The sequence below is a fragment of the Elephas maximus genome, chromosome 1 (genome assembly GCF_024166365.1).
Source record: "Elephas maximus indicus isolate mEleMax1 chromosome 1, mEleMax1 primary haplotype, whole genome shotgun sequence".
Taxonomy (NCBI): domain Eukaryota; kingdom Metazoa; phylum Chordata; class Mammalia; order Proboscidea; family Elephantidae; genus Elephas; species Elephas maximus.
The window spans coordinates 197,787,665-197,814,041 of record NC_064819.1 but is presented as its reverse complement, the minus strand read 5'-3'; the positions used below and the strand labels follow the sequence as shown (position 1 = coordinate 197,814,041).

Genomic DNA, 26,377 nt, shown 5'->3' with positions numbered 1-26,377 from the left:
TCTAATTAGTCAAATATCTGAACTTGCCCTATCACCGGTATTCCTGCTCTCCTCCATGGTTTCTAGATCACCATACTCAGATGTTTTATCAGACATGTAAAAATGGTTGGATTCTACTGTTTCGTATATGATAAGCAGAGAAAACTAGTGTGAATCTCTAAAGAGCATTACCATGGGTCCAAAGAGGCTACATTTGCTCATCACGTTCCAATATTCCTCAGCCAAATATGATCAGTTGGAAGGATTCTCACATCAGCAATGCCCTGATTTATTTAAAGCTCATAAATTTAATGGACACAGTTAAGCCCTAATCCTATTGGCCTTCGGCACTGCATTTGGCACTGAAACGCGTTTCTTCCTCTGAACATTCTCTCCTCCTTAGATTTTACAACACTTACATGGTTTACCTGCTCTTTTTTAAGCTGTTGCTTCTCAATTTTCCATGAAGGATCTTCATTCCTTGGCCATCTTTTAAGTGCTCCATTTCGACCCTCTTTTTTTTGAAATTTATACATTCCCGGAGGATTCTAATTACTTACATATGATCAATGTATATAAATTTCTAACACAAACATCCTTGCTGAACTCTAATTCCACATTTCTAATTTCCTGCTAGGCAAGTGTCCCAGAGGTACCCTACACTCAGGATGTTGAAAAGCTAAATATCTGTTTCTCTTCTGTCAGTGAAGAATTAGCTCCTAGAATAATTTCTCTCCTGCCATAAAAAATGGTAAACCAAATAAATATAAATAATGGAGTAAATTTTAAAAATAACAACAGTTTTCAGAGGCAGGATATTAGGAAGCACAGGACTGTGATTTCTGACTAAAGAGAAACAAAGTTGCAAATGGGGGCTGTTTCTAGGTTGCAACTCAGAGTGGAAGAACTGGAACAAGACCCAGCACTACAGCTGAGTGGAGAGTCAGACAGTGAAGTTTGGAGAGGCTGAGGTAGCTAGAATTTACGGGGCAAAGAGAATTTGTGTCTAAAATGGAGGGCTTTGCACATAGACAGAACTCCAGAAGTTGGCAGACAGGTTCTTTTGAGTTTTTAGCTGAGTACTAATGTGTGAATGTACGAGATGAAATTCCATGAAGTTGGGGGAAAAAACATTGGAAAACTCTAAACTGAAAAAATTCCCAGATCTCAAAGAAAGATGGACATAATTCTACTACAATCACATGATATTCATAGTTTTATACGATGGTGTAATATAATTTGAGTTCTGTGATGTCCAACTGCAAAACTCTGCCAGCAGAGAACTTTAAAGTCTTACCAGGAGAAATAAAGTTGATTACTTACCTTACATCCACTGATAATGCTGTAGCCCCAGGTGTTGGGTACGCATTTAGAACATTTCTCTCCAACAGTATTGGGAGGGCAAATGCATCGACCAGTCTTGGGGTCACAATTATTACCCAGATGAGCACAGTCACAAGCTTCACCGGTGGAAAGGGGAGAACAAAGAAGAGCAAAAAAAAAAAAAAAAAAAAGCAACATTTGACATAAAATATTATTGTGGAGGTTTGTGTTATCTTATTTTCCACACTACGTTTAAGACTCCTTGAAAATAAAAAACTAAGTTCATTCATCTTTTATATCATAGTACAGTGTATTTCTCAAAGGAGTTGTTCAGTAGATGCATGTTGTATTTAATTTAATGAGTTCAAAAGTTAAAGCATTTCCAGTTTTTCAGATACGTTTAGGAAAAGAAAGACCAGTGTATCAGATTCCATGCTAATTGTATTACCTAGGTGCTAGAAAGTTAAAATTTTGTTTCTATGTTTAAGTTCATTACTAAAGTCTCTATGCTATATAGACTAACTTTTCCTGCCTGTGGATGGCCCTTATTTGCAACAAAAAGTCAATAAGCTTAATAGGTTTCTTAAATTACAATATCATGGATGTAATCACAAATGCCACACATCAGGATAATCTAGTTTTGCAAATATTTAAAAATAGGTTATAGACACCACCAGTATATGAAAGATATCTGTTGAGTTTTATTTACCACCTGCCTTATTTCTTTCCAATACCTTCTTCATTTACTTTGATATGTTGTGACACATGAAGAGGGCAAAATTCATCATTATTCACTGCATTTCCTCAAAGGATGCAAAGGTAAGGTTCGAAGAGATAGTCAAGATCATCCAAGATAAAGAGTGTATTTCACTTATTCATTACAACTGACCAAGCTACTAAGCTATAGACCTTTTGATTGGTATATAATGATTAAATCGTTTTAACTGAATACATTAGGATATTTGATTAAGTTAGCTTTTTAAGGGATCACAGTTATCACTGCTCACAGCATTCCATACCAGCTGTGAAAAATGTTTAACACAATGCTTGACACATAATAAAAAATTGGCACTAAATAAATGTTAGTAATTGTTGTTTTTGTTACTACTATTGTCATTGCTAATTTTAAGTCAAAGGATTTATTTTATATGTACCATTCATTAAGAAGAAAAAATAGTTAACTTTATATTTAAATTTATGTGTTGAAGAATGGCTTATGTCTTAAGAGAGTTCAAATCATTACTCACGAATAGAAATTCTCTGAATAGTTTTTCACTGGAATTATAATACCAAATGGGAAAAAGATCTGATTAATTAGCTAGTTTCTCCCTGCCAAAAGATAGAATGTTTACTAGGATTAATAATACTCATACAGAAATAACGATAAACACTTACATAACACTTATGTGCCAAGTGCTATTTTAAAAATATTATAGCCATTAATTAAACTAATTCTCACCAAACCATATGCAGTAGATACGTAATTTAATAGATGCATTTTGCAGTGGGATAGCAAGGCTAAGTCAACCAGTCAAGGCGACATAACCACTTCCTGGTGGAGCCACTAGATAAATCCAGGTCGTCTGTCTCAAGTCATGGCCTCAACTACGCTATTCTGCTTGTTTCATGCTTTTTTTTTTTTTTCCTGTTCTGTTTCTATGGGTTAGAATGCTTACTAAGTCCACACGTTATCACCATTTCATAATTTTAAATAATATTTTGGCCCCATTTATAATTTCTTGTAGTGGATATTATTTGAATATAAAGTTCCATCTCATTAATTAATTTCTTGTAGTGGATATTATTTGAATATAAAGTTCCATCTCATTAATTCACATTAAGTGAAAATGTTAGTGAGAATTTGGTTTAAAGAACAGAACAGAGTATATTTTAAAATGCAGCTTTAAAATTTTTTAATATATAAGATATTGACGATTACAAATGGATTCCGTGAGGATCTACGTTTACGACATGTAGAATAATTTGTAATGTGACTTTATGATAAAAAGTATAGCTAAAGTTCTTGAGAATATCTGAGTAGTACTGGCTCTTCAAGTAATTTTAAGCGTTATTCCTGCTGTTTCTGACATAAATTTGCTACAATAAATTTTTTTTTTTTTTTTTATGCTACAATAGTCGACAACAATGTCTTAAAATCTTATCAAGTGTTTATCATGTTGCTGAGGGTACAGGAGAATTATCAAGGCTGAATCAGTGAGTTTAGTAAGCAAAGGTCACATTCAACTTAGTGATTGTAGGAATAAGGGCCAGCTCTAAGTGAAACTCATTGCTGTCGAGTCAATTCCAACTCATAGTGACCCTATACCACAAAGTAGAATTGCCCCATGGAGCTTCCAAGGAGCACCTGGTGGATTCGAGCTACCAGCTTTTTGGTTAGCAGCTGTAGCACTTAACCACTATGACACCAGGGCTTTCAGTTCTAAGTTAGCAGCATATAAATTAAGGTTAACATTCAATCTTTATTCCATCTATAGTGTGCTATTTCTTATTTTCTTCAGTCAATATTTATGGGAAGGCTGGGGCTAGACATATGAAAATACTGCTTAAGGCAATCATGGTTGGAGACCCCCTTGCCTGCATTTTCTCATGAACTAAAAACTATCTAGAGCCAACCTGTTTCTCTCTCAGAACATCACAGTTTTCAATGCTCCTGAAAATAGATGAAAACATTTTTTTAACTAGAAAAACAAAAAACTTCTGTTTTCCTTATCCCAATTTTTTTTTTTTTTCCCCAAAAGGAAAGGGAAAAATTTAACTGTAATAGCTTAGGAGTAGAGCTAAAGAAAGCTTTAAAAACAAACAAGCAAACAAGCAAGCAAGCAAACAAACAAACACACAAACACCATTGCTATTGAGTCAATTCTGATCCATAGTGACCTTATAGGACAGAGTACAACTGCCCCATAGTTTCCAAGGAGCTTCTGGTGGATGCAAACTGCTGACCTTTTTGGTTAGCAGCTGTAGCACTTAACCACTATGCCACCAGGTTTTCCAAGTTAGCTTTAGCACCCAGAAAAAAAGGAATATTTGACTTTTAAGCTGTAGCCACCTTGAGGGACTGGCTGAATCGAGGTCATAGTCAGGAAGGGACACAAATCGGGATTTGCTGAGGCTTTTTATCAGTTTTTTATTACTTGCAACCACAGTTACTTCAAAACCAAAAAACCCACTTACAAGGCACTATTTCAAGTTGCTGGAGCCCTGGTAGCAGAGTGATTAAGAGCTTGGCTGCTAACCAGAATGTTGGCAGTTCAAATCTACCAGCTGCTCCTTGGAAGCCCTATGGAGCAGTTCTACTTTGTCCTATTGGGTCACTATGAGTTGGAATCAACTCAACAGCACATAACAACAACATTTCAAATTGCAATGTATTACATTTGTTAATTAATTTGAATTATTAAGTATATAATTACTTATCTAGTTGAATATTTTGTATCATACATTTGTTGCCAATGTGCACTTCCTTTAGCCTCTGGGAACTATGAAGAACAAACTGTTACAGAAGACAAGACACCAACCCAGAGGACAAGTACATAGGAGTTAAGTCTTATTTACAGACCTGTGCATCCTCCTTCTTGGAATTTGAAATAGCCATGGGCACAACGGTCACATTTCTTTCCTGTTACTCCAGGCTGGCACCAGCATTGTCCATTCTCTTCACAATCAAAAGATTTAGACCCGAAGGAATTACAGTTGCAGGGCACACACCCCCTTGCTGACTGTAGGCCGAAAGTTTCAGGCTGGCGTAGAAGACAACGGAGACAAATTACATTTAAATTAATTAATTAGCAATAAAATACAATGCACAGCACCAAAAGATCAGGCAGAAAAAGAAGAATCTATGGGTTATCAGGGTTCTTCTTTGAAGTTATTACAGTTGGGTTGTCACTTAATATAATGGACTTTTCTAGTATGTCCAAAAAAACTCATTGCCCTCGAGTCAGTTCTGACTCAAAGCAACCCTACAGGACAAAGGGCTTCCAAGGGGTGTCCAGTAGATTTGAACTGCCAACCTTTTGGTTAGCAGTGGTAGCCGTTAACCACTGGGCCACCAAAGAAGCGTTCAATTACTTTAAAATCCCATTGGGGCTAATGACAGAAGTAGGGCACTATCTTTCCTTCTGTTAGATTTTCACCAGCATTTCCCTATACTTCCCAAGGTTCTATCAGCAACTTGGAAATAATCTATGGGGTGGTAATCCCAGTTTTATTTGAAAAATTTACTTGCTTCATCCCTAATTATCTGAACTGATTACTTTCAGATCATATTAACTTTTTCTACTTGGTAAAAATGTTCTCAATATTATTGACCAGCAGCTTAAAATTAAAATTTATTTTCCCCTTATATTTTATCTACTTTTTGCCATATATCTATAAATAATTCTAGCTGCCATCATAGGAATCACATTATAAATGTAACTCACAGGTTACGCCTACACTGACAAAACAATTGGTTACACAAACATCTAGTTTTTGAGGAGCTTATTGCTAACAATGCAAGCTGATTTGTGAGAAAGTGTATAAAGCACCAGATTGAGAGAGGTGAAGGGAAACTTTCATTCTCTTATGACTTCCTCTTATGTATATGTTTGTAACAAGCTATAGTCAGGTCTGCATGACTAGCTTGGGCTGAGTCTCTTGCAATACATATTATCAGGCCTAGAGTGACTATGTTTAAAAATGCTGATGGATTAAAAATCACTCCTAGAAGAACAATGAAAAGCTTATATTCTATGTAAAGTAGGTCTTTTTAAATAGAAAGTATGTCACATTATTATGATATTTTAATCCGAAAAATTAGTCTTAATAATTACTTCTTTGTAAAAAATAATTCCTATTTTGGAAAATTAGACTTAATAATTACTTCATGGTAAAAATAAATCTTGCCTCCTAATGGGAACCACCCAAAGAGAACCGAATAAGCCTCATTCTGTGCTGTTGCCATTCGTGTTAATTATCCAACATAAATGATAGAAAACAAAATCACACTCAAAACTAGGCTTTTAAAATGACCATAGCTAATAATAGTTTTATTTCCTTTAAGTAAATGGTTTGATGGAGTTTTAGAATCATTCAGTCTTTACATTTACTGCTGACTCATTTTTATTTCTAATTCTAATCCAGATTTCATTATATGATAAAATAAGAAATTGTATAAGTATTGTAACAAATGCTGTAATACATTATTTTGAAATTAAATTCAACTGCATAAAGCAAAATAAAAAAATAAAGCATTTTTATTTATATAATGGAAATCAATGTAAAATTCCAGATGCCTGTCCTGGGGAAATAGTTAGAAACTGGGACAAAGGTTAACACACATGCATGGCCGTTGCAGCATTATTTATCACAGAAACTGTAGGGACACTTCCATGGTCAATGTTATAATTATAAGTTGAATAAGTTATGATGCATTCATGCTATGAAATGATATATAATCATTAAAATCCTGTTTTGAAGCTGTTTTAATGATACGAATATGTTTAGGATATAGCATTAAGTAAAACTTTTAGAAGCAGGATACAAAATCATATATGTGCTATGATTCCAATTACATACTATGATTCTAATTACATACCTATAAAAACAAAAATCCCACATAGACACAAAATTGAAACATATATCATAGAAAAGTGACTAGAACATGTGTTAAAACTTTTAATCTGAGTAGCAGATATCTACTTTACATTAGTCTTTATTTCCTAGATTTTCTTCACTTAGAATATATGTATAATGCATAAATATATATGCATATATAAAATGTATCAACCAAGAAAATACTAAAGGAGCTTCTAAGTCATAGTTATCATTAAAAAAAAAAATCCAAAGCAAATTATGTAAGGAAGTACATAAGAAGAAATGTCTCTACCATACTTTTCAAGTATTTAAATAATGTAGTTTTAAAAGCTGGTCACAACAAACTAAATACTACAGAAATATCAAAATTTTAATATATTTGGTATTCAAAAATTTATTTCCAAGGCTATGGAAAACACACTTGGTAAATAAATTTAAGGAGCAAACATCCCTTGTCAGTAACTGAGATTAACTGATATTAATGAGGTATTAGTGCCAGTCAAGTCTCAGTAGGAAATTCTTCTTACTCAGAGTAATAATAATAACTAGCACTTATATAGTGCTTACTGTATGCGAAGCACTGTTCTAAAGCCCTTTACAAATATGAACTCATTTAATCCTGAAGAAAACCCTGTGACAGGCATTATTATCACCACCATTTGAGGCTCAGAAAGGGTAAGTGAGTTGCCTAAGGTCACCCAGTCAGTTGTGGAGTCAGAATTCTAAATCAGACAGCCTGGCTTCAAAGTCTGTGTGGCCTTTATTAAAGATACTTCCTTGGGATAAAAAAAGTGTCAGGACAAAACATTGCTTTGTGCAAAGTAGGAAACGGGCATGAACGAGGGGGTTTATTTTCTGCTAATTTCATACTTTGGAGATGCTTTGATCAGTTACTGCCCTTTCTTTTACCTTAAGTTCATTTGTTGTTTTAAGAGAAACAAACGATTTTAAAATATTTTCATTTAATAACAATAGTAATAACAATAGTAATAATACCTAATATTTACTAAGAACTTTCCATGTGCATGTCTTATGCGCTGTTCCCACTACTACTCTGAAACACCCCTGGAGATACCTCAACAGATTTCCCTGCAAGAGAACCTGCAGTGGGAGGGTAGATGATTAACAACCTAGTTTCATCTCTTCAGGTTCACCACAGGAGCACAAACCAGGTCATGCTTATTCCAGCCAATGACTGATATTACAAGGAACTAGAACCTTCCTGCTCAATGAGTTGGAATTGACCAGATGGCAACAGGTTTGGTTTTTGTCTTTTTTTTTTAACTTCATGTATGTTGTACATTTTTATGGTGTATGAAAATGTGTTTTTTGTGTTTATTATATAAACCAAAAACAAAACAAAAAACCCGTTGCCTTCAAATTGATTCCGACTCATAGGAACCCTATAGGACAGAGTAGAACTGGCCCCACAGAGTTGGTTTTTTTTTTTTTTTTTTGCCCTGGAGGTTCCCATAGGGTTTTTAAGGAGCGGCTAGTGAATTTGAACTTCGGACCTTTTGGTTAGCAGCCAAGCTCTTAACCACTGTGCCACCAGGGCCCTATTTGTTGTATACAGGAGCAAAATTATGATGTGGAAATGTATCAAATCATTAAATATGATGAAATGCCAGGCAGTAACGTGAGAATATAAAATATGTGGACAATGTCTAAATGGTGAAGAAAAATGGAATGAAGAAAGGAAAAAATGCACAAAATCAGCTGTGAGCAACGGGCTGAATTACCTTGGGCAAGTCACTTTCTTTGCCAGACTTCCCTTCATTTATTCTTTCATATAAACGAGTTTGCTGCAAATAATGCTTGAAAACCCTTCCACTTCTAAAAATATATGTTCCAACAAATAAATTTTCCTTTGATTTATATAAATCAATGGGTAACTGAAACTTTCATGAACCTATGAAACTGAATAACCTTTAAAGCATATGGAGAGTTATTTTTAAAAGGCAAGGCTTCAATCAGAGAGAGTCTAATTTTTGCATTTGCTATTTGCACACTTAGCAACTGTCATTTGGTAAAATGCCACCAGGGAACGTCAGCCGCCACACACTGAGCACAACATGCTGAGGCATGAGCCATGCAGTGCCTCTGGGATTACCGGAGCCGGGGCCCGATAGGCTCCCCGTGGGCACCCGCTGGAGCTGTGGAAACCCCACCTCTGAGGAGACCCCAGCACTCGTTGAGTTCTCTGTGGCTGCTCCTTCTGTCGGTGCACCTGCCTGCTGAGGTTGCACAGTTTGCCTACGAAGCCTGATCTACAGGCACATTGTCCTGTCAGGTCACATTGCGGTGACACAGAGCCAACGGGATCGCAGTCACATAACACACAGAATCGCTTTTCTGGGTCCCACCACATGTTGGCCTTTCAAAGCCAACAGGAAAACAAAATGAAAAAAAAAAAAAAATGAGAGCATAAGGTATTATTCAAGAGACAGGAACTGATATTTTCAAATTTGCCTACAGAAAGGCTAGTTTAACATCTAAGAAATTGTTGCTTCTCCTTAACAATCCTTATCACCAATAACACTTATTTAAATGAAAGGGCAAGTGCAAATCCATCACTTCTATGAAGGGCAACATAGTTTAATTAAATATTTCATTTTAGCAAAATGATGTATCTAAAAAAATACCTCCGTTGGTTTCTTTACAAAAACTTTTATTAAGTAAAATACTCTTTGAAACTAATTTTTAAAGGATAGAAGTAGAAGAACATGCTTGCTAAAAGCAAAAGGAGAAACATTGTATTCTACCAAACATATAAAAGCAAAGGGTGCTTATTCTCTGTAGAATGGCATTTTTGCTGTAATTTCAGAAACATCTGACTTACAGCAAATATTATACGAATTCATTCTCAGGGAAATATAGGATGAAGGTCAAATGATAACATGTGGCAAATTTTGTTCTAATTTGAAAAAATTTTCGCCGATGACAGTAATTTCACATGTAAAGTTAGATAATTTTTTACTCTTCTTTCAATACACTAAGGCATATAAAACATGCCACTGACAGCCATTAAAATATCTCAAGGAGGAAACACTTCCGGGTCAGCGCCTCCTCCATCCATACCTTGCACTCATTGCACTTCCATCCCTGCACATTGGGTCTGCATTCACACTGCCCTGTCCGAGCGTGGCAAACCTCGGAGAAGGAGCCGTTGACGTTACAGTGACAGGCTGCAAAGAGGGCAGTGATCTGTGGTCAGGAAAAACTTCCTAATCATCTTAGAAGGCTTGTTAAATAATAGCATTCTCGAAATACAACATTCACAGCTATGTTTTCTGCTTTGCTAAATGCTGTGTTACGTGTTATATCATTTGATCCTTAACAACAACTCTACAAGCCATAGTTATAATTCACTGAAAGTTTTAGCACCATGTCTGGCACGTCATATGCTATGGAAATATTAATATCATCATGATTCCAGTTTTGAGAATGAGGACAGTGTAGCTCAAATCAGCCGTAATTTATACAAAGCTACATGAATAGTAGGTGATATAGCTGAGTCTAGAAAACCAGTCCCCTGCCCTTTCTATCACTCCTCAAGCTGTTACACTTCTTCATAGATAGAATGGAGTAAAATATTAAATATTATAATTACATTGAAATTATAATTTTGAGAAATTATCCAAATTAATAGAACCCATAGCATAATATTAATATCACCATTATTCAAGCAACATATTAATTAATTTCTTCACCTGAATGATTATTTACTATGTACCAGTTTTTGTTTTAAGTTCAAAAAAATGAGCTTGAGGCCAAATAACTATATATACCTTTAAAATTAGAAAAGTATATAAGTTAAACAATACATATTTTCTAGTGTAATAGGTAAATAGCATTATAATTTGAGGGGGGAAAAACTCTTATTTAAAAAAAAATTATATATAATCTCCAAAGATAGAAACTATATGCAGTTTAAGAAATCTTTTTGTCATTTTTCTGTGGTGAAGTTGTCTAATGTTATTCTGAAATACAACAAATCAGCCTAAAACTTAAGTGCCCTGTTCACAAAAAAAAAAAAAAAAAATTTTTTTTTTTTTTAAAGAGAACAGTAATTAATGGCTTGCCCTGTACTCTACAAGTGTATTTTTAGTGGTACGTTGGAAACCCTGGTGGCGTAGTGGTGAAGTGTTACAGCTGCTAACCAAAGGGTCTGGAATTCGAATCCACCAGCCACTCCATGGAAACTCTATGGGGCACTTCTACTCTGTCCTATAGGGTTGCTATGAGTTGGAGTCAACTCAACAGCAATGGGCTTTTTTTTTTTTTTTTTTGGTTATACTTATATTAATACCAGAATAAAAATATAAGGGAGAGATGACATAGGGGTTTAGACTATTCATAGATGGCTTTGGTAATTTTTGTATAATGTCTGAATATTTTGATTTGGCCACAGCTTATAAATACACTATAAATAACTACTCCTTCAGCCTATCCTATTCTTCTGTTCATCTGGATCCAGGTTTCACTTTCTTTTTCTGTTTTTTGAAAAACTGATCGATTTTTCTTGCAGGAAATTTTGGCCTTTAGTGACTGCTAACTTGATGCCAATGCATTGGCCATTGAGAACTTGCCTTAGAGCACTCAGACGTTTTTCTCAGGTGACAGCCTAAGGGTAGTTAGTTTATAGCTGGGGTGTGAGAAAAGGCAAAAAAAAGATTTTTTTTTAAAAATATACATTTGTATTTGGAAACTAGAATTTTTGTATGTACTTTATGGGAGCCCTAGTGACGCAATGGTTAAAAGCTTGGCTGCTAACCAACAGGTCGGCAGTTCGAATCCACCAGGCGCTCCTTGGAACCCTATGGGGCAGTTCTGCTCTGTCCTATAGGGTCACTATGAGTCAGAATTGACTTGACTGCGACAAGTTTTTTTGTTTTACTTTATGAAAGTTTCTTATGCATACTACACATACGTTTTAGAATTCTTAAATAATTTAGAATTTAGAAGTCACTTTTTCTTAAAGTAGCAGATATAATATTAAATTTACCATAAATATCATGGCAATTAATGAATGCAATATTGGCAAAAAGTAATATAGAATTACCTTAGTGGCATTTTAAGTTTAAAAGTATGGCACAAACAATATGCATAAATTTATACAGCAAACCATATTTCTTTGTGGTGGTATACTTTTAATGAACAAACCTAAAGGCAACTAAAATAATAGATTATTTTATGAATTTTCTTTTCTGAGAGCTTACCACCTATGCATAGAACAGCTATTATAAATATAGAAAAAATATATAATTAATAATAAATATGTTTCTTATATTTCTAAATTTTATTTAAATGTTATAAAAACTGATATTGGTTTAAAAAATGTTTCACACATTCTTCCACATGTTCTTATGACTTTATGCCACAGATCACCAGTTCACCATAATAAAATGTGTGGAACTATCTCCTCAATTTTTATGGAGATGTTCATCGGAAAACTGAGAAAGAGGCCATGTTATGATTCACACGGCCCTAGAATTACTGAACCTTGATACTCATGATTATTACAAGTACTACTACCAATACAGCTACCATGGATGAGTATCCTCAGGTAATAGGAGGCTTACTGGGTACTTGCTATGTGCTAGGTCCTTAAATCCTCACAGAAAATTAATGATCTTTTTTGTAGATGAGAAAACTGAGTCTTAGTGAGGTTAAGTATCTTGCCTAGGGTCACTTCTGAATGAGCTATTTGAGTGAAAGAGTTTCTTAAGCTCCCTATGATTTTACGCAGGTGCTACGGTGTTCAAAAAGCACTTCTGAGCCTGTTGGAAACTTTGCTTTTAAAAATGTATTGATTTACAGGAATTAATAGACAGGAATTATTCCTGAGAGATCCCATGGCTGAACACAGACCTTGAGTGTTTTGTTTTTGATTCAACAAAGTCATTTTTAAATGACAAAAATAAATAAAATAAAACAAACAAAAAACCTGGCACTCAACTTCCTGTCCTCTTATTGAAATGTGGTATCCTACCAGATGTTTGGTGCTTACAGCAGAGACTATAAGAGAGACTACATTTTTAACAGTTTCCACAATTCTGCAGGTCCTGGGATAGAACTGGATGCTTTAGAGAGCCTCTTCTTACTTAATGACATTGGCAGAAATAAACTGTTGGGTGGTCTCATAAACTAATTTGACTAGAGATAACAACAGTAGATGGTCTGGTGGTGGTGGTATACGGCCAAAACCAAAACCAAACCCACTGCTGTCGAGTCGATTCCAACTCACTGTGTGCTAATGTGGACTTGCATTCCATTAGACTTTCCATGACAAGATCTCCTTTACATATTGTATTATCACTAGTATAAAGGATTTATCAATTCTATGGAACACTGAAAAATACAGCTAAGAGGGTGAACATGAGGGGTGGAATCTACTAATACTGACAAAGCTGTATGGTAGCTAATTTTATAGAAAGAAAGCACAGAAGTAGTATTCTATGAATAGTCCTAAGGTGAAGATTAATCACTCAACAATATATAAATGTCAGTATGTGAAATTATAGACAGGATGTTTACACCTGTTATGAAATACAAGAATGCGAAGCGCACATATGAAGGCATAACCCATTATCGCCCACTGACAGGTATGGGCAAATAAATTTATTTCAAAGAAAGGTTTGGAGTTGAGATAAACAGAAAAGTGAAAATGGGGCCTACCTAATTTCCAATTTTTCTTCTTGCTATGGTCATAAAATTCATTTTAAAATCTCCATTCCAATATGTATCCTTTGAAAAACACTTCAGCAAGGCAGTAATTTTCAGAGGATTTAGTCTATTAGCCATTGTCAAGAAATATTTTAGAATATGCAGACTCTGTATTTATGCTATGCATCTATCATATATGTATTATGCATAATTTCCTACTCTTCAGTCCCCACTCAAGAGCTCGTCACCTACTTTGAGGTAAAATTCATCAATTCTGTCAGGGGCATCAATAGTTCAGGACTTACGCTGACAGTTCTTTGCATCAACCGCGTCTCCAAAATATCCATCGGCACAGAGCTCGCAATAGTGGCCTGTTGTACCTGGTTTACATATCAGACAGGAGCCAGACAAGCTGTCACAGCTGCCAGGGATGGAGAAGTCAAGGTTGTCATTGCATTGGCATGGCTGACATGATCCTCCAGGTATAGATGGTTGACCAAAATAGCCTTCTGCACACCTAAGGTGAAAAATTAGGGGGAAGGTCACGAGATCCATCGTTGACAATGTTTACAGACTCTTCACATTACCCATCTCCCAAGATGCTAGGTTTTTCTTTTAAGGGTTCCTTTTCTCAAATGCAAGGTGATTAAAAAAAATTTTTTTCTTTTTTTTTTCCCGAAAACTGCAGCGTAGATACAAGATGAAATCCTGCCAGCCCCTTTAGTAATTAGATTTCAGCCAGGAGAAAAAAAAAGAGAAATCTTGTCACTGGCACTCAAGATGAGACTGAAGCATAATAAGAAATCTGCTCCTGACACTCGGGAGGAATCCAGGCCCATGTTGGAAAGCCTTTGTAGTACAACACATCATAAGGATCCACTCCAATTGGGTGTTTTCTGTACAAATATGTAAAGTTCATTCTTTTTTGTTGTTGTTGCAGCAAGAGCTTGTTATAAGGAAACAGGCTCACAAGAAAATTCAGTAGTGAGACTTCTGAATTTATTAAATAGAAAATTATGACTCAAAAATATTCTCATTATTATCTGAGTCCTCACCAAAATAATATCTCTGCAGATTTTCACTGAAGAGTCTTTACTAGTGGGAAGCTGGAGAAAGTATGCCAGCATATTGAGGTAATATGCCATTGTTTAATTGTACCATTGTGCCCACAACCCCATATTAGCAAACTCTTGGTCTTTTCTTTTTCTTAATGACCAAATACTATTTTGCATAATATTGAAACATAAGAAGTTCATTCATTTTTAAGGCATGGCAGAGGAGATTTAAAAAATTATAGTGTCAAATTTTCCTTGAGTCAATGTTATGTTTTAAAATGACACTCAAAGTGACCAATGTATAGATGTGCCCGTATAAAAATGCACCCTTATAGGCAGCACCTATTTATATTCTGGTCAGTCTTCTCTTTCAGTTGCATTTGTTCATGCTTCATATTAAGCCATACTTGCCAACAGAGAAATAAAACAGGGTATCTAAAGTCTTATAGTCAGCCTAGCTCTGTCATCTCTACCATCTTATCAGAATACAAAGTCTTTTGCAGGAGGGGTCAAAACTGAAGGGAAACAAAAACAACATGGGGGGATATAATTCCCTCAAGTAGTAAACTACTTTTATTTTCATGTAGTCACAGGTATGGAAGTCACTGGTTTGAGACATGCTGTCTACCATTTAAAATAGAAATGGTTTAAATTCGGTACATTATTTTGGAGAAACTTCTATAACATCACAATTATATGTCAAAGCCACAAATTTTGGACAGATAAAGTGATTATTCTAACTTTTCTGGAAAATTTGTAGGTGCCATAATAACCTCATAGGCTTAAGCTTTTATCATAATTTTTTCAATGAGGAGATTTTAATTATATTCACAAAACATGTTACAAAATTGTGAAGACATTTCTATAATATTACTTGGAAGCATAATGTCGCTCACAAATAGAATTGCTTGTTAATTCTCTATCATAAAATATGAACTAACATTTTAATGCATCAAGTTCCCCCACAATACTTTCAGAAGCAGTATTCAATAGATAATAAGAATATCCTTTTGAATTTTCACCCAATCCTTCTTGCCTTATTTGATACTCAGGACTTATGATCACGTACATGTATATCCACATCTCATTTTGTTTACCACTAGGAGCTGAGATTTTGCTCCACTGGAATGAAGACATAAAATGATCATTATTATAGCCAACGAAAACCCATTATTTTCAGCTCACTTTCTTCAAAATGACTTATCGCCCTCAGGAGAGATGGCATTATGTAACAAGCTCTGGGAGTTTTTCTTAACATAAATACTAATTAATACAGGCCAAAATTCTCATACATTACAGGAAAAAAAAAGTTTGGGGAGAAACTGAAGAGGCATGTGTCTTTTATTTTTGTTGTAGGACATATGAAAACTTGTGAATATACACGATAGATAATTCATATGCCACTTTACTGGAAGTACCATTCTCTACCATACATTCAGGTTTTATTCCTGGTGTATGTGTGTGCATGCATTTATACCATAAAATAATATTCTTAGAAACTTATGAAAACATTTCATTTGAAATTTAAAAAAATGAGTATATATCAGAGTCCTTTCGACCTTTCTACTGCCTCAGATTTTTCACTCTACCAAAAACCAATTGCAATTTGAAATTTCAAGCCATCTCATTTTCATGTGGAAGGCAGAATAAAGACAGTTTAAATAGATAGTTAAATGAATTCCTTGCTAGAGATAAACATTTTGATAAAGCAAAATCAAAGTTCTTTGCCACAATTCTTAACTTTTTTCAAATCAAGTTGTCATATTTTATAAAGTGACACCTTAAACGTAAATGGGACTCCAGATAACACACGTAATTATATTACATGTTGGTTGCTACTGATAATTTAGGAACAATATTAGAAGAAGAGAGCAAAAGAAAATGACAGAGTAGGGGAACAGCGGGAAGAAAAGGAAGCAACAACATTGATGGGATTTTTATCTCATTTGATCAATTGTCTTTTCATCAACTTTTGGCTAAAATCTGTAGCTACGTTCTAAAACCTGTGTTCTACACGGACACACAAGAGGGACGCCAGCCGTGTCAAGACAGAGACAGAAATTGGAGTGATGCAGCTTCAAGTGAAGGAACGCCAAGGATTGCCAGCAACCGGAGGCTAGGAAAAGGCAAGGAAGGGCTCTTTCCTAGAACTGTCAGAGGGAGCATGGTTCTGCCGACAGCGTGTTTCCATTTTCCCTTTGAACTTTCATTCTCCAGAATTAGAGAGAATAAAGTTTTGCTGGTTTATACCAGTCAGTTTCTGGTAATTTGTTAGCCAACCTAGCAAACCAATGCAGGAGAAGTGAGGAGAGTATAGCTATAGGATCTCAGTGTGGAATGAATGAAGCAAAATGATTCCTGTATCCCTAAGCCTGCTATGAAGGTAGTGGAGAGAGTTGATAGGTCTGAAGGGAGAGGTTATTAGTAGGACAGAAGAAAGAAATATGTAAGCAGAAACATGCTTGGATAAATGGCTCAGGACTAGTTGACCCAACCATTTGTCCTCTCAATACACACACACGCACATGCACACACACTTTGGTATTAGGTACGTTTGGTAGAGCTTTGATTCCAGCCAGGGTAGTAGGAGAAAAGGAAAAAAAAAAAAACTTAAATTTGACTGAGATTATGATTCTAAGGTCTAGCCACCGCTCACCTGCCCTATAGTCTGATATACGTGCTACCTAAGAGAAACAGGGAATTTAAATTTATGGTCATATAAGTTTAGGAAAGGCTAAGTTAACACATTGCACGTATTGTATTACTGGACATGTTAGAACTATTAACATGACAATAAGGACTTCTCAAACTTCTCAAGGAATTCTCACAGAATTCATTATTCTAGGAACATTTACAGTTTGGAAAGCCTTGCCTTGGATTATTTATTTATTTGTTTTATATTTTCCTGCTTTATATACAGGAATGATTTATTTTACAACTAGTCAGCTGCAACATTTACCTGCCTTAGTTTCTAAAATGCTGAATCTGTGTGAGACACATAAACTGGTTCCACAAATGACTTAGAATAGTTTTGACGACAAGATTTTTCAATGTAACCCAGTGTCTTTTCCTTACCCTGAACATTCTCCCTTTCTTCTACTTCGACATACAAATCCAAAAAATGTTTCTCCTAATATTTTGGATCCATCTTATGGACTTTTTGGGTCATATAAACGTAGAGAAATGATGAATCCTAAATATTCCTGGAAAGCTCTAATCCAAATACTGGCTAGCAAAATATAGCATCGTCTTCTCTATATTAATAGTTTAAGGTAATTTGTTATTGAAAAATTTGACTTGGAGATACGATGTGCCATTTGCTAAACTGCAGATGCATGTTTCCATCTTCTTCTTAACTAGATTAATAAGGATTTTAGACAGTAAATTGTGCTTCTGTCAGGTGTTCCCTTCCTTTGTGATTTTTATTATTCAGATTAAGATTCTCTCCAGAATTCACGTGACCATTCTCACCCACTTTAAATAAAGATGTGAGCTACTTGAGGGCAAGGATGATATGATGCTTCTGCTTATATCTGACATCCAGCTCCATGACTAGCACGTGGTAGTTGCTAAACAGATGTTTGTTTAATAAAATGTAGGATACTGAACTGTAGATGGTTCACAAACTATTGTCTAACATGTACAGAAAATACAGGGCATGAAGCAAAACGATATAAATGCATCAGAGACTATGCTCACCTAGATAAGCAGATTTAATGGCCTTGTATGACAGAGCAGTTGTCATTTTCTACTTGCTTAAAAAAAAAAAGGGTTGCCTGTAGTGAGCTGGGGGATGAGGCATTTGATGTAAATCTGTCTTGGCAATTATACGTTCTCCCATTATAGTAAGTAGTAAAATACACCTTCTCCATTCTTTCTCTCTCTCTCTCTTTAACACAGTTAAAGACCTCCCATTTCTCCATGTGTTTCACTGCAAATAAATCCTACTTATTCCAGTTCTGTTCTTCCATACTAATTTACAGAGGCTGTCATACTCACAAATAGTACTTGTTGCTGTTAGAAACTGTCATTGGCACTTGGTTCGAAGACAACTGGCTGCTAGCTAAATTCTCTCTGGGGGATTGGCTCCTGCTTCATTAATTTTATGCACCCTGGGTGAAACGGGGTGAGGTCTGCCAAGAACACAGGAGTGGATAGGCATAAATAGACTCCTGCAGGGTTAGCCTTGGTGATGATGGGCGAAAGCAGGTCACTTCCTCCGCTTCCACAGCAGTGGCAGCAAAGGCAACTATTTTCAGTGGTAAAGCAAAGCTTGTCATGTTTGGCAAAGATATCAAGGGGAAGTTAGTAGCATTTTCATACTGACACTTAATATAGAGAAGAACCATTTCTTCAAAAACATTTCAGGAGGAAAAATAAGCACACAAATTACATAAACTAATATCCACGGTTCCACTGCAAAGCAATCTAGTAAAATCTACAGGGATATATTGGCTGAGAAGTGATTAGAAGAGAATATAAATCATGATAATAAATTACATTTTGTTTCTATTTTCAAATATATTAAAGGTAAATTATGGACCACTTGCTGAACTATGAACTATACATTTAAGCCACATTTTAAGGACAAAAGCTAATTATGAAAAATAAATGGTGCCAACATAGACAGTAAGATAAATCTTAAAGCCCCTGACTTTCCACTTGAGCAATACTTTCTAAAAAGATTGTAGGTTAATGCTTAACCTTTAAAATTAAAACATTAATCAAATATTCTTTAGGTGAATGGAGATTTATAGAGCAATTTCTACAGAATAAATAAACTACAAAAATATAATGGATTTGTTTGACAAGTATGGTGAGAAACTTTATTTCACCTCACTAGTGTGGCAGCTTTTCTGGGGTAGTGCAGAGGATGATAATGCTTTTATAAGTCCCAAGGTAGAAATCATTTTGAAAGACAGTGGAGTGCATGCTTACCTTTCACAGCGTGGGCCTGTGTACCCGACAGGGCATTCATCACAGATCAATCCAAGACTCCGGTCTAAATGGCACGTCGGGCTAAAGCTATGTTGATGTTGTTGGGTGACAACAGGGACAAGGAAGAAGCACGTACACAAAGTCATTAGCAGCATATTTTCATTTCTCTTTCACCAGCACTGCTGTGACAAAAGTGTACAGGCTGGTCATTCTCGTCTCACAGAGAGACATTAGAATCTGGCCAATAGAGGATGAAATGACACTGCTATTTCTGCAGACGTAAAGATAGCCCAGTGGAGAGCTATATTCCTGTGACATGTTATTAACTGACTTTTGACTGTTCTGGGTCGTTGATCATCAGTAACAAGTGGAAACGTACAGTTGCTTTTTAGGGATTCCCCAGGTCTGGCCAGACATAGCCTTACATACTTTCTGTGTAGTAGCCAAATCCCTCTGAGCTCAAAGCAGCCCAGAGCAATTTGTTAGAGATTCTGGAACACTCAGTACATGGTACTGGTGGTGACAGCGGAGGTGGGGCATCCCGACTTGCAGTAAGTACCACTACCATGGCTGGGTGTGTGCAGGCATGTGTGTACTCATAAGCATACCAGTTATGCTGATGAATCCTTGGAAAAGCTTCCAGAAGAGATCAAGTGTGCATACTCTGCCTAAACTTACAATAAACAAAATAAACCAAAACACCTTGCCATTTCATACCTCTGGAGTATTTTGGAGCCCTGATGGTGGAATGGTTAAGTGCTTGGCTGCTAACCAAAAGGCTGACAATTTGAATCTACCAGCTGCTCCTTGGAAACCCTCTGAGGGCAGTTCTACTGTCTTATAAGATCCCTATGAGTCAGAATTGACTCAAAGGCAATGGGTTTGATTATTTGGCATGTGTCAAAATTGTCTGTCTCTTTGCACATATCTCCAGTTCGGGTTTGAGTTAAGAGAGTTAACACCAAGTCAGAACCTGCGGAGTAATTATGCAGTAGCTTAAGATTTCAACAACATGTTCAATTCTGGTCATACTGCTTTGTCTTGTGAGAGACGCCTTTCCTGTCTGAACCTTACCATGAGACTGACACATTGTAATATGGTCATCTGCTGGCTCTCCAAAGAGCCATCGACAATTTGAATTCTGTGAGATCTGCTGCTCCACCATTTTAAAAGAAAATGCCCCCAATTACTCTTTCTCCCATTATGTTTTCCCTAAATAGATTTATTTTCTATTATATATGACAGGACAATTCAGTAGGGGCTTGCTTGATGGCTAAATGAATTAAGGAGGGAACAACAAATTAAGTACTTCTAGTCCTGATCTCATTCTGCTCCTGACACTAGGTGACTCTGAAATATTTTCTTAGCTTTTGTACAAGTCAGATCACGTGTGCTAATTTTGAATAATATTCCCCTGGCTTAGTAACTCATGCAAAGATTTAACGATTCTTACTTTTTGATAGTAGAAAGTGATTAGAACCAACTAGGTCCATTATTTTAAACATCTCAACTCAGTGGAAAATCTAAATGAACTAGTGGGGCAAGGAGAAAAAGCATGGCTGGGGATATTTTGAACTTACAACTATTTTCCAGATAAAAGTTTCCATGTTTAGGGGCTTCTGGTGGCTGCCACTAGCAACAAAGCCAAGGCACACCTGGCCTTGGAACCCATGACCCAAAGGGACTCACTGTGGGGGATTTTCCTGGCAGCAGGGTGAATGCACTGAAGAGAATGTTGTTGTTTTTGTGTGCCACTGAGTTGATTCCAACTCATAGCAAGCTTGTAAAGCAGAGTAGAGCTGCCCCATAGGACTTTCAAGGCTGTAAGTCTTTATGTAAGCAGACTGCCACATCTTTCTCCTGCAGAGCTACTGGTGGGTTCAAACCTCCCATTTTTCAGTTAGCAGCTGAGTGCTTAACCACTGCATCCCCAGGGCTCCTTACTGAAGAGAATAAAAAAATAGGCACATGTAAAAATGAATAGAAACAGGATGTTTTCCCCCATCTTCATCCAGTTATTTGCTATTCTTTTCAGATGCAAAAAGAGAAGACTGAATTTAATATATCTATTTGACAAATATCGAAAGTACATGTATGTCTTCACAAAGTGGCATTCTAGAACTATCTCATCATCTATGGAGAAAGTGACTCCAACTGAAAACATGGGGTTTCCCATCGCTGTGGGACAACAGTAACTGAAAGAAAACAATGATAATTATTATTATTATTCTAAATCCTAAGTCAATTTACCATAAGTCACATCAAATGTGGTTGACAAGGCTCTTGACACTTTAACTCCATTTATAAAAATAGAAATCAAATTCTTAAATATACTCACGAGTCAATTAGAAATGGCAGAAATAAAGTAAAATGTGCTCACTGACAAAAATCAATACTTTTTTCAGGAAAAATTAAGGAATAAGAATGCATTAGATTTGACTAGCTCTTTACAATCTCAGAGTATTTTTACAAATAATTCCATCTCATTTTCACAATAATACTATGAGCTGTTTGGGGTGGGCACCATTTTCCTTGTCCAAAGTTATATACTAGCAAAGTTTTGAATGGGATACAGGATTTCTGATTTGTAATCTGATACACCCCCTACATCCAAAAATGTCTTTAAGTCCACTAGTAGGAATTAAGCAACTTGAAGCTTTTATTACTAAAAATACTTGATCTGATGCATCTAAATAAAACCTACTCATAAAATGTCTGTATTTGTGCTTCAACATTCTTTAATGACATAAAGATTCACTTCCTTATAGCTGCAACTGCAGTTATACCCTTGGCAGAAGATGGCATTCAACAACAGTAAAATTAGAATGGGAAATAAACATGCACATTGAGAAATGTCTACGAAATTTCAATTGGCAAATGTAATGACTTGTCTCTGAATTTGGCCAAAACATGAAGCTAGCTGTCCTATGACAGGAAGAGAGAACTTGAGAACACCATTGACTTCAAGTGATTCCAAGATCATGTCATTTAACTCTAATGGGTCAGCTCCGCACCATCAGAGAGAATGTTCTCCTTCCGGATTATCTACCCAATGCCACATAGGACACAAGAAATCCAAGAACAGCACGTATTTTCACAAACAGGGGAAAGAAAAAGAAGTTACTGCTGGAAAAAAAAAATAGTAAGAATCTGCACATGGAAATAGTCCCTTTAAATGGTAGAAAATATATTTTAATATGTATACTGATCCATTTATATATGTGTGCATGTGTAATTATGTATGTATGAGAATATACGTATGCATGTAAATATGTATATGAATATATATAGATAGGTATATGAATATATACACACAGATAAAATTAGTTTTGTTACAAAAATAATTTAATTCAACTTATCAGTAAATACGGGGCCCTGGTGGTGCAGTGGTTAAGAGCTTGGCTGCTAACCAAAAGGTTGGGAGTTCGAATCTACCAGCTTCTCGTTGGAAACCCTATGGGACAGTTCTACTCTGTCCTATGGGGTCGCTATGAGTCAGAATCGACTCAACGGCAACAGGTTTCTTATTAATAAATATATACATTAAGGTAAAACTGATTCAATAATGCTAAGAGAAAATAACACTAAAAAGAAAAAAAAAGATGAAGTCAAGGGTTTATTCAGAGTGCAAAACACATGTTGTAAAGTAAGTTCATTTGATAGCAGTGGGTCAGCATAGGGCCTTGGGCTTTGTTGCAGCCAATGTAAGAGGAAATAACAGGTAAATGATTCAGAGAACTCAAAAGCTAAAAGCAAATCAATTGTTCAATAGTAGTTCAATAATTACTGATAATAAGACGTGTGCATCCTCAAATTCAGTCTTAACATAAAGTGGTCCCATGTATGGCTATTCCAATACCCTTAAGATAAAATGAAACACATATTAAGTAATTGTGTGAAAGTATTTTATATTTCTTTAATTCTCATGTATTTGGGATACAAAATGCTGAATTACCTCTTGGTTTGATATGAAACAACCACTCCTCTAGTCACAGGCAAAAAATTTCCATCATTAAAAAAAAAAAATCATTAGGGTTAGACAGATCAGGGTATTTGCATATATAATAGGGGAGCAGAATTTCTTTTAACTAACAGTTACGTTGGGCACATGGGGTAGGGAAAGAGAAGCTAAAACAGGTGAGTTGCTGCTAAATGTCAGTGAGAAAGCTATACCCATTGCCATCAAGTCAATTATGACTCATAGTGACCCTACAGGATAGAGTAGAACTGCCCCACTGAGTTTCCAAGGAGCACCTGGTAGATTTGAACTGCCGACCTTTTGGTTAGCAGCTGTAACACTTAACCATTAAGGATAATAAGGATGCCCAAGAATAACTATTAAAGGGGGAGAGGACTGAAAAGAGAAGCATAAAAATGAAGTAAAAACTTTTACTTCATGATTTTGGCTTGGGACACATAAATTTCTGAACTTTCTCTGTGTTTCCTTCTTCAGTTCAGTCTCTTCTCTACTTATTCATAGGACACTCATTAAGGAAAAACATTATTTCTTTAATTATCCTCGAATACTATGAAATCTGATTTAAATGTCTGCAAGTGGATTTTGTAATTAAATGGGTTTTTTCTGACTGTGTATATTTTTCTAAAATTAAACCTGAATTTCCCATTTGCAAAATGGGGATAATATGAAAAGCCTTTTCATACTTAAAAAGTATGAAGGCGAATACTCAGCATGCTGCAACAGTAAATTATAGCTAAAATTTAGTAATATTTTAGAATTTTTACCAGGGTATGTGGATTTGGGAGTTTCTGAATGGTGCAAATGATTAAGTACTTGACCACTAGCTGAAAATTTGGCAGTTCGAGCCCACTCAGAAGTGCCTTGGGAGACAGGCTCGGTGATCTGCTTCCAAAAGGTCATAGCCTTGTAAACCTTATGGAGCAGCTCTACTCTGCACACATGGGATTGCAATGAGTCGATGTCAACTCATTGGCAACTATCAACACCATGTGAATTTATTTAATGTTTAAGGCATTTACCCTGTTACCCGTCACTGTCTAGTCAATTCTGACGTGCAGCGACCCTGTAAGAGAGTAGAATTGCCCCATAGGGTTTCCAAGGAGCACCTGGTGGATTCGAGCTTCCGACCTTTTGGTTAGCAGCCGTAGCTCTTAACCACTACACTGCCAGGGTTTAAGTCATTTAGTGAAAGTTAAATAATCCAGTTTACACTATCTCACCATGCTCTAGTCTCTGAGATCTGGGTTAGCATAACTTGCCAAACTCTAGACTCATTTTAACACTGAATATCTACAGTTTGTCTACTAAGTTCTATTATTACTATTTATTTTTTGTTTGTTTTTTTTTGGTTCTTTTCAATATCTCTGTAGTTTTATTTCTATAGTCCCAGTGGAAGAAGCACAGAGAGGTGAATCAGAATACATAGATTCTAATATTGGTTCTGCCTCAAGCAAGCCGTACGATCACAATCAAGCCATTTAATTTCTCTGGACTTCAGTTTTCCTCTTTGATATACGGGATCAATAAGATTCATTGTAATCACCCGTGTGGACCTAAAACAATGGTAGGAAATTACTCTAAGATATCTAAAGTACTATGATTTTTAAAGAATATTGTTGTATTAAATGTTTCTTCATATTTATCTTTTGCCTTAGAATAGTTATATTTCTCTAAGTATTAATATTAACAGTAATTCAATGTGACCCTTTGAGTGAGCCCCAAAGTCAGCTGTACAAGTGTTCTCTTTTTCCAAAAGTTAAGTTTTAGGATTCCTGTCCCATGTAAAGAAGTAGTATTTACAATGCTGTTGACAGAATTTATTGAAGGTTTACTTGCTAACCAGTCTTACACCAAGAATATTTCTATTGTTATACAACTGATAAAATTGTAACATTTCAATAATACTATCTATCCAAGCACATTCTAAGTGTTCAAGGGCAGAAATTCATGTGTCGGCTTTATGCCCTATTTAAGCTATAAGCTGTTTGAGGCCAAAAATTAATGAATCTAAAACATTTGAAACATTTACAATTGTATTTGCTTCTCCAGAGGTGAATTTCACTACCTAGTTACAATATATAGCTAGAATATATACATCAGCAAGATGAGAAAGCCAAGCAAACAGTCGACACTGTAAATGTTTGACAAAGTTGATATATATATATAACTTAAATATTATATGCTTGTCTGTATTCATACATCATAATAATTATACCAATCTATCTCTATCTCTCTACACATTTGATTTATTTAGCAATATTATTTAAGAAATTTGCAGCCAAAATGCTTGTGATCTATAAGATTTATGACCAAGGATTAAATAGATAAATCACCAAGGCAAACTTATCACTAAGCCATACACTTCTAGATGAAGGTTGCAGCAACCTTTAGCTCTTCTTTCTGAATAACCTGTGAAAATTCTAATTCCACTTCTTGACTATATGTGAATATTCAAAGTTTCTAACTCAGTTTACAACAGAAATAATGTTTTTTAAGTTTCTTTTTTTAAATGGTTGATAGTTTCTCTAGTTCTTTATGTGTCTCACTGTTCAATGATTTTTTTCAAAAAACATTTCAAGTTTTTAGATTAAAATGGATTTTTCCCATCATGACTGAGCACTTAAACTATGATAATTTTCTATGTTTTCATAAATTTAAAAGACTTTATACCTGTAAACACAAAACATCTAGGATTTATAAGTGCATTATCACTGTCCCCTCTCTCTACTTATGAAAATGCTACATTTAGATCTGGAAAGTAAAACAGGTCATAAACTATTACCGGTTTTACTGATAAGGATAATATTAAATAATGTAAGGAAAGCACCTTGGAAAC

At 35.5% G+C, this 26,377-nt stretch overlaps 1 protein-coding gene across 2 annotated transcripts in view; it reads right to left on the bottom strand.

Annotated features, from left to right (window-relative positions):
* LAMA2 (laminin subunit alpha 2) overlaps positions 1–26,377 on the bottom strand; it is a 717,179-nt gene that overhangs the window by 239,868 nt on the left and 450,934 nt on the right. For both annotated transcript variants that reach the window (XM_049901052.1, XM_049901136.1), the window contains exons 18-22: positions 19,563–19,649; positions 13,875–14,086; positions 9,982–10,088; positions 4,883–5,063; positions 1,303–1,439 (exon numbers count right to left, since the gene is read on the bottom strand). In XM_049901052.1, coding sequence (XP_049757009.1) covers positions 1,303–1,439; positions 4,883–5,063; positions 9,982–10,088; positions 13,875–14,086; positions 19,563–19,649 — 724 coding nt within the window. The remainder of the gene's footprint in view (positions 1–1,302; positions 1,440–4,882; positions 5,064–9,981; positions 10,089–13,874; positions 14,087–19,562; positions 19,650–26,377) is intronic.